General features: G+C 38.1%; 1 protein-coding gene and 1 long non-coding RNA gene across 7 annotated transcripts in view; one reads left to right on the top strand and one right to left on the bottom strand.

Annotated features, from left to right (window-relative positions):
* Positions 1 to 6,172: 6,172 nt before the first annotated feature.
* tdrd3 (tudor domain containing 3) overlaps positions 6,173 to 9,799 on the bottom strand; it is a 52,422-nt gene continuing 48,795 nt past the window's right edge. For 3 of the 6 annotated variants that reach the window (XR_012386738.1, XR_012386736.1, XR_012386737.1), the window contains exons 13-14: positions 7,808 to 9,065; positions 6,173 to 7,130 (exon numbers count right to left, since the gene is read on the bottom strand). Coding sequence is in view for 2 of the 6 variants with exons in the window: in XM_005169411.6 (XP_005169468.2) it covers positions 8,949 to 9,065 (117 nt within the window). In the remaining 4 variants the exon portion in view is untranslated. 6 annotated transcript variants of the gene reach the window in all.
* The window catches only part of LOC141376679 (uncharacterized), a 100,077-nt gene continuing 98,987 nt past the window's right edge, over positions 8,710 to 9,799 (top strand). Inside the window, exon 1 of the long non-coding RNA XR_012387381.1 lies at positions 8,710 to 9,769. This is a non-coding gene — a long non-coding RNA (uncharacterized lncRNA). The remainder of the gene's footprint in view (positions 9,770 to 9,799) is intronic.

Here is a 9,799-nt window from a genome sequence, read left to right as displayed (position 1 = left end):
ATCACACTTTAACATGCAGACGCTGGGAGAAACAAGCTCTTTGTATGGTGGAAGACTTGTATGCAAGCCAGTTTGGGTGTAGACTGTAAAAACTGCACAATTGCTTCATATTGTCCCAACACAAATCGATTAGGTTAACTTAATTGTTTTTACAAATTTAAGAGGATTGAGAATAAAACAATCAGGTTTCCCCCCCCCCCCCCCCTAAAAAAACTCAAAAATTGTGCTGATTCAGCTCATTTTAAATGAGTAGTGTAACCCACTGGTCAGTGCTACTGCACCCAACCCCGTCTGAGCTGGGATTGAAGCGGCGATTCTTTCATTGGAGGTCTGTTGCCCTAACTAGGAGGCTAAAGACCATGGCCTCTAGCGTCTGTTGCTTGAGCACCTTTTGATGTCAGAGGAGTGAGGTAGAGATCTGCGCGGGACCAAATTTTGAATCCCGCTCGCTTACGGCTGCCGCATCTGGCCCGATTGTTTCGGGCCGGAATCGGGCAGTGAGTCCACAAGCATCCGGAGTCCGGCAGCCGGAGCCGGGCTGAGTGGTAAGTATCCGGCAGGCGAGAATCTAGCCGGAACTGGCCCGAGTGTATTTTGCTATCCTGGAAAGCTCTTTCTCTCTCATTCGCGCGCGCGCGCACTAACATACACACACACAAGCACCAAGCACACACACAAAGGCAAAGCTCGCTCGCTCTCTCTCTCGCTCTCTCTCTCTCATAGCAATATCCGCGATATTGCTAGACAGCCCGCTCCCGTCCCAAATTAAACCCGTTACCGACCGCTCCCGCGATTTATTCGTAAATTTATTCCCGCGCCGCAGAAATCTGGTCGGGTCCTGCAGCGCCCGCGGGACAGCCGCGGGAATGCAGACCTCTAGAGTGAGGTTTACCTGCACAGCCTTTCGCTAGCTGACCTCCGTCACACTGATCCCCCTAAACCTCACTCCCATCCCGGACAAGCCCACACATGTAACCCAGTAGTCCTACTGCACCCATCCCACTCTGAGTTGGAACTGAACCGGCGATTCTGTGCGTGGAAGTCGGTTACTCTAACAAGAAGGCTAAAGACTATGGCTTCTAGCGTCTGTCGCTAGAGCACCTTTAGAGGTCAGAGGATTGAGGTTTACCTGCACAGCACTTCGCTAGCTGGCCTCTGTTACACTCATCCCCCTTATCCTCACTCCCATCACGGACGAGCCCACACATGTATCCCATCGGTGCTACTGCACCCAACCTGGTTTGAGCTGTGATCGAACCAGCGATTCTTTGCATGGAAGTTGGTTGCCCTAACAAGGAGGCAATGGACCATGGCCTCTAGCGTCTGTCACTAGAGCACCTTTTAGAGGACAGAGGAGTGAGGTTTACCTGCATAGTGTCTCCATTACAGTAGATTAAACAAAATTTTTTTGAGTTATAGCTTGTATTATTAAATTGTCAGATTTTAGCAACGCAATCATCTCTGGAAGGTACCATCTTGCCCCCAGAAGAAAGATTGAATTTGTGAAGGTTGGGGAGAAAACCTGCCAACTGCAAAGGACAAGGTCAGGCCTCCTACACTCAGCCCCTGACTAGAAGTAACAAGTCGACCTGGGGAAGCAGTTAAAGTTCCCCAAGCACACAGTTACAACATCACTCCGACCAGACATAATTATTATTTCTGAGACAACAGGACAGTTGATCATGCTTGAACTCCAATGCTTGAAATTCCAGTGCCCTGGGAAGAGCGGATGGAGGAGGAAAATTAAAGGAAATGGTCAAAGAACTAAGAGCTAGTAGAGAAGTGCCAGAAAAGGGGCTGGCAGTCCCACTGTGAGCAAATAGAGGTGGGCTGTAGAGGGTTTGCAGGGCGTTCACTCAGTAAAGTCTTCGATCAGTTAGGCCTAGCAGTAGCAGCTAAGAAGAGGGGCATTACGTTTGTTTGTGAAGCTGCAAAGAAAGCCACAAGATGGCTATTGATAAAGAGGCTACTGGGACACAAGCTGGGGTCTGATCACCCTCCGCTGGGTCACCTGGGCGAGGGTGTCTGATATTGAAAGACCCAAAACACCCAGTAAACCCAGGAAACATCACCGATGATGTGTTTCAGTGCATCTAAATGATGTATCTTGCACACACACTGAATACTAGTACCTTAAGGACATTGTCGGACCTCCTCCACTCAGCCCCTGAATGGAAGTTACAAGACGACCTGGGGAAGCAGTTGCAGTTCCCCCAGCACACAGTTACAACATCACTCCAACCTGAGACAAGAAGACAGCTGATTATGCTCGAACCCGCAGTACCCTGAGAAGAGCGGATGGAATAGGCAAATGAAAAGAAACGCTCAAAGTAGCAGGAGCTAGTAAAGAAGTGCCGGGAAGGGGCTGGAAGACCAACTGTGAGACAGCAGAGGTGGGGTGTGGAGGGTTTGCAGGGAGTTTATTCTGTTAAGTCTTTAACCAACTAGGTCTAGCAGTAGCAGCAGCTAAGAAAAGGGCCATTGAGTGCGTTTGTAAAGCTGCAGAGAAAGCCACAAGATGGCTATGGATAAAAGACCCGAAACACCTAGTGACCCCAGGATACATCACTGACGATGCATCCCAGTGCATCTAAATGATGTATCTTGCACACGCACACTGAATACTAGAACCTTAAGGACAAGGTCGGACCTCCTCCACTCAGGCCCTCCCAGGAAATAACAAGTCGACCTGGGGAAGCAGTTAAAGTTCCCCCAGCACACAGTAATAACATCACTCCGACCAGACATAATTATCATTTCTGAGGCAACAGGACAGTTGATTATGCCTAAACATGCTGAGCCCTGAGAAGAGCGGAGAGAAGAGGCAAATGAAAAGAAACATTTAAAGAACAAGAAGACAGTAGAGAATTGCCGGGAAGGGGGATGGAAGACCCACTGTGAGCCGACAGAGGTGGGCTGTGGAGGGTTTGCAGTGTGTTCATTCTGTAAAGTCTTCAACCAACTAGGTCTAGCAGTAGCGGCAGCTAAGAAGAGGCCCTTAAGACTGTTTGTATAGCTGCAGAGAAAGCCAGAAGACGAGTATGGATGAAGAGGGTTAAAAGACCCGAAACACACAGTGAACCCAGAATACATCACTGACGATGCGTCCCAGTATCTTGTCTCTGAATGATGTATCTTGCACACCTGTGGCAACTTGGGATTTAATTTTTAAAATATATAAAAGTTGTATTAGTTAATATATTTACAGCAATGTTTACTATACTACTATATTTATAGTTATTACACAGAGTTAAACTAACATTGAACAGATTTATTTTAATCTTTAACAAACACGAATACTGTAATAGAGGTAGTGTTGTTTTTATGAGTAATAAACAAGTGTAATTAAACATTTTTAAATTTTATTTTAAATAGCAATTAATTTATATTGTAGGTTGTACTCCTAGTTTGAATATATTTAGAAATTAGCATGTAAACATTCAAGAAATGTGAGTTTTTCCCCTTAAATGTTTTCTTCTTTAAAGTTTAATTAAATAGAAATGAATAATATCTCTTTAGCATCTTGCTGAAATCAGATGAATAAAGCTGTTATGTTTCATTTCAATAAACGGTTTAAAGTTATTAATTAAGTTAGATTGATGAAATTAGCAACGATTCATGTTCAAAATTGATGTTTGAGTTGTATACACTTCATTTTGTTGTGTTTTTTTTATTAGTTTATTTCCATTTTAGGCTTTATTTTTTATATTTCAGTATATCAAATTAACCATTCTGTTTGCAGACATAAATGTTCCATTTAATACTTAAGAATATATATATATCCATTTGGAAAAAAACATATATTTATAACCTATTATTATAATAATAAAAAAGGTTATTATTAATGTTGTACATTTAAGACCTAAAAATAAACCAAACTGGAACACTGTAATAAATGTAGTATTCAATATTGTTGTTTTTAAGCCTAATAAACAAGCGTTATTAGAAACATTTAATTTGAATAAAATTAATATATTTATTTAATATAATTAATTTATTAAATTTAATATTAATTAATATTTGTAGTTTTTACTCCTAGTTCGAATATATCTAGAAATTAGCAAGTAAACGTTCAAGAAATGTGGGGTTTTCCCCTTTAAATGTTTTATGCTATTAAAGTTAAATTAAATAGAAATTAATAATATCTCTTGGACAGCGGAAATAAAAAAACAAAGCTTTTACATTTCATTAAACATTAAGTTACAAAATAGATTGATGAAATTAGCAATGATGCGTGCTTTAACTGATGATTGAGTTAACTTTACTTAATTGAGTGTTTTTTCATTTTAGTAGTTTATTTCTATTTAGGCTTCATTAGTTTATATGATAATTTAGTACATCAAATTAGCCTATTGAGCATTATTCTGTTTGTAAAAGTAGTTATATTATGCTTCATTTAATACTTGTTTTTAAGAATAAAATCTCTATTTGGGAAAAAAAAAAAACATTTTACCATAAAAGTTATTAAAGTTTAAGAGCTGAAAATAAACTAAACTGGATCACAGCGTCAACATGATCTCTCAATCTAAAAGACAATGACAAATGTCAAACACAAGACCTTCTGCAAAAAAAAAACAGTTCCTTTGAATTAGTTGTTTTGTTTTTAAGAACAAATGCCTAAAGACTCTTAAATAAAGATACATTTACATGAAAATCAAAATAACGTGATAACTGTTAACGTGACTCAAAGGAAGTTAGATAATGATTAAATCAAGGAAGAACAAATCAGTTCAATAACAAGAAAAATGTTTTCATTTCCCACTAACAGATCTGCTCTTGTTTTCAACATAAACATACTTTGTTTCCAAGAAAATACACTGTAAAAATGACAAGTTGACTTTACTATGCAGCCTGAAAGTTGACTAAATGTTTTATAATTATGCATATACACTAACCGGACACTTTTTTAGGTATATCTGCCTAACTGCTCATTAATGCAAATTTCTAATCAGCCAATCACATGGCAGCAACTCAAAGCATTTAGGCATGTAAACATGGTCAAGAGGATCTGCTGCAGTTCAAAGCGAGCATCAGAATGGGGAAGAAAGGGGATTTAAGTGACTTTGAACGTGGCATGGTTGTTGGTGCCAGACGGGCTGCTCTGAGTATTTCAGAAACTGCTGATCTACTGGGATTTCCACGCACAACCATCTCTAGAGTTTACAGAGAATGGTCTGAAAAAGAGGAAATATCCAGTAAGTGGCAGTTCTGTGGGTGCCAATGCCTTGTTGATGATGCCAGAGGTCAGAGGAGAATGGCCAGACTGGTTCCAGCTGATAGAAAGGCAACAGTATCTCAAATAAGCACTTGATACAACCGAGGTCTGCAGAAGAGCATCTCTGAACACACAACACGTCCAACCTTGAGGCGGATGGGCTACAGCAGCAGAAGAGCACACCGGGTGCCGCTCCTGTCAGCTAAGAACAGGAAACTGAGGCTACAATTCACACAGGCTCACCAAAACTGGACAATAGAAGATTGGAGAACCGTTGCTGCTCTGATGAGTCTCCATTTCTGCTGACACATTCGGATGGTCGGGTCAGAATTTGGCATCAACAACATGAAAGTATGGATCCATCCTGCCTTATATCAACAGTTCAGGCTGCTGCTGGTGGTGGTGTAATGGTGTGGGGGAGATTTTCTTGACACACTTTTGGCCCATTAGTACCAAATCATAAAGCGTGAATCATCTCAGACTAGTTTCTTGAACATGACAATGCTCTGAAGTTCTGAAGGCAAAGGGGGACCAACCCGGTACTAGTAAAGTGTACCTAATAAAGTGACCAGTGAGTGTAGTTAATTTACTTAATGTTAAGGCAATGAATTTACTTAATTTTTTCAAAGTAAAATCAACTAATTGCTTTTAAAAGCAACAGGTTTAATCACTTTTTAAAGTCAAATGATCACTTTTTAAAGTGCATGGCGTTCATTTTACATCTAAATCCATGATTTAGGATGTTTAGACTATTTGTAAATGACAAAAACAACACGAGGAATATTTTCATTTTGTCCTGAATCTGTGGAAGGGTAAATAATTAAGTCATCCATTGACAAATCTACATGTAAACTGAACTGAATGTGCTCAATTCACATAGAAATGACTCCTTTCAATACTAATCCCCCTTTAAGACAAACCAAAACAGCAATAAGAAACCAAATGAGGCAGTGAGCGTTGAAGAAAAGAGCATAGCACTTTTATAATCATTTAAATCAAGTCCTTTACAAACAGTGACCGTGTCCAGCAGCTGTTTTGCAGAGTCCAGGTTGACTGATGTGCTGCGAGCCCTTACGAACCGTCGCCCATGCAGACACACACAGATCACACACTGCAGATATGTTGTTCTTTCATCTCTTTTGCCAGAGATCAGATGGTAAGTCTGACAACAAACAACTTGTTGTTTCCTTTTTACCGTGCACGAAGCGAGTGATAACCTCACACAGGATAACCCGAGCGTGAAACCAAATCACCGTCATTACAGATATGAAATCACTTGTGCAAATGCCCATAGAGTGAGTCTCACGACAGCCCCAAATCAAACAAACAAACAAAGTCCAGAAATGATGCACTAAAAACAATTGTTTTTTTTTTAAAGGAACACCACACTTATCTTGGAAATGGGCTTATTTTACACCTCAAGAGTTAAACATTTGAGCATTTATCATTATATAATCATTATTATATATATATACAATCTCTGGGTCACTTTTAACTTGGCATAGAACATTTAATCGAATAAGACTATTAGAATCTTGCTCGAAAAATGACAAGAGTTTCGATATTATTCCTATTCAAAGCTGGATACTTCTGTACCTAGATAGTGCACATTAAAAAAATATATACACTGGATTTACTAAAAAAATTTTAAAGGTAAATGAGCTGAATTTAAACAATGTTAAACATTACTCAATTTAATTTGCTTGTTTAAATTCAGCCCATATGAATCATGTGCAACCAGTTAACTTAACAAAATGAAGTAAATCCAATAAACCAGAGTACTGAGACTGAGAATGAGAAGTTGCTATTTTCTAGATTGATATGCCTGCAAACTATCCTATCATTGTGGCGTACTCATCAAGGAACTTTACTGCAGCACCGTAACTACAGCAGTGCAATGAAATTTTAGATAGCACTGATCACCCTCTTTCCAGCTCACATAATTATTTATGTCTACAAAGTCTCTCTGAGCTTTGATTGGGCCAGATCTCCTCTTGGGGGTGGGGTTATGCATATTAGTCTGCCTTGGAGGTGGGTCTGAAAACTGTGGTTTGATCGGACCAGTTCGTCTGTGATCTAAATGCCCATTAGAAAGCAGTGCAATGATATTTTAGATAGCACCTGAAAATCGGCTAACCTCCAAGTATTCTAGTTCAAATTGATACGATTCAGGAACTGCACTCAAGTAAATATCATTATTACAAGAAAAGAGACCAGACACTGATCACCCGTTTTCCAGTTCACATAATTATTTATGTCTACGGAGTCTCTCAAAGCTTTGATTGGGCCAGATCTTCTCTCGGGGACGGGGTTATGCATATTATTGTACCTTGGAGGCGGGGCTGAAAACTGTGGTTTGATTGGACCAGTTCGTGTGTTCTAAATCCCCATTAGGAAGCGGCGTGTTTGAAACTCGGCCCACTTTAACAAACTGACCTTCATCCTGAAAGTCGCTCGTTTGACTGTTTTTTCCTAAAACGAAAAGTTGCTTATTTGTAGGCCAAGCAATTATACTATCATTGTGGCGTAATAATTAAGGAACTTTACTGCTGCACCATAACTACAGCAGTGTAATGATATTTTACACAGCACCTAAAAATAGGCGAGCATACATGTAATCTGGTTCAAATATATATGATTCAGGAACTGCCCTGAAGTAAATAGAAGAATTAATAGAAAATACTACTTTTGGTACACAGTGCAAAGATTTAAACGCCTTTTTTAAAGTGAGATGCTAATGGTCTAATCCGATTCAATGATTTATGCTAAGCTAAGCTAAGCTAAAAAAGCTCCAGTCAGACCCAGAGATTGTCTGAATGGATAAAAAAAATCTGTAAAACTCAACGTTTTTAATGTAGGAGAGCTGTAAAATGAGTATTTATCTTTCTTTTTAAAATAATTTGTTCCTTTAAGGATCCTCAGAACTATAATTGTAATCTTTTCTGCAAATGTTTTTGGTCACATTGGCGCAAAGTTTCATTAACATTAATGTATTGACTAACATGAGCTAATAATAAACAATACATGTACAGCATTAATTAAGCACAGTTCAACATTTACTAATGCATTATGAAAATCCAGACATTAGTGCACTGTGAGTTTAATTAGCAATGAATGACTTTATATTAACAAAAACTACTGTAATATACTGTTCTTGTTAGTAAATACATTAACCAATGGAACTTACTTTAAAGTCTGACCATAATATCTGTATTTTTTATATAAAAAATATGGTCAATCGTATCAAATTATGGAAAATAATGTGATTGAATCAAGATAAACAAATAAAATAAATATTTTACTTCTTTTGTAATTGTAATAATAATAATTAGGGCTTCATTTCCATGAAAATAATCACAAATCAAAACAATTCAGGAAACATTCACGCTGTCAGCATTTGCCATATATTCAGCCGTCAATAATGATACAAACCGCATGTCATTTTCTCCAATTAGAGTCGTTTACTTGTGGATAACGAGATGATGATTACCTGCATAGGGAGAGAACATCATGTTGCATTTATATTGTTCTACAGTATCTACACGATGCTAAAAGGGCCTAAAGTAACAGCCGTAAACCTGCGCTAGACCTGACATAAGTGTGTTTGTGTTTACCAGAAGAGCATTAGTTGTTTTTTTTTTCTTGAGCAAATCAAACGCTAGGGAAAGGTTTGTGTGTGTGTGTGTGTGTGTGTGTGTGTGTGTGTGTGTGTGTGTGTGTGTGTGTGTGTGTGTCAGTCTCTTGCACGAGGCGGTTGGTAATATTGTTGTGTCGGTCGAGAGCGTCGAGGTTGTCCATCTCCTCCTCTTCGAAACTCAAGAGAATTTTCATAGTAAATATCTTCATCATCCTGTGGAGAAATTAACAAGAAATGAGAGCAGCAAACACAAGACAAACTGTTTATTAGATCATTCAACATCACTAGAATGTGCCAATTTTGAACATGTGTATCATAAAAGTTACTCAAAGGACTACCTAAAAAACAACAGTAAGCTGGATATAAATAAACATAAATAAATAAAAATGTATCACTTTTAATAGTTTTAATAATAAACTAGAAAACAAAAAAAATCAACAAATATTACATTAAAATTAACCAATTAAAAATACAAATAAAATCACATTAAAATAAATATATGAAACTATAAAAAGAATATACAGTTGAAGTCGCAATTATTCGCCTTCCTTTGACTTTTTTAATATGTATTTTCCTATTATTTACATTTTTCCAAAGTATTTCCTATAATATTTTTTCTTCTAGAGAAAGTCTTATTTGTCTTATTTTTGTGTTTTCGATTGTCTCCAGAACAAACCACTGTTATACAGATTTGCCTAATTACCCTAACTTTACCCTAATTACCATAGTTAAGACTTTAAATGTCACTTTAAGTTGAATACTAGTGTCGTGAAGAATATCTAGTCAAATTTTATGTGCTATAGGGCTAAAACTATAAAGCTATATGGCTCTATATTAGGGCTCTATATTAAGGATCTAGGCGCAAAGTCTAAAGAACATGGCGCGAAAGCATTAAGGTCATGTCCGATTCCACTTTTGTTATTTTAAGGACAGAAAAATACGCTGTG

This window comes from Danio rerio, chromosome 11, assembly GCF_049306965.1.
Source record: "Danio rerio strain Tuebingen ecotype United States chromosome 11, GRCz12tu, whole genome shotgun sequence".
NCBI classification, from domain to species: Eukaryota; Metazoa; Chordata; class Actinopteri; order Cypriniformes; family Danionidae; genus Danio; species Danio rerio.
The sequence above is the reverse complement of the archived record's forward strand: the minus strand, read 5'-3'. Positions and strand labels throughout refer to the sequence as shown.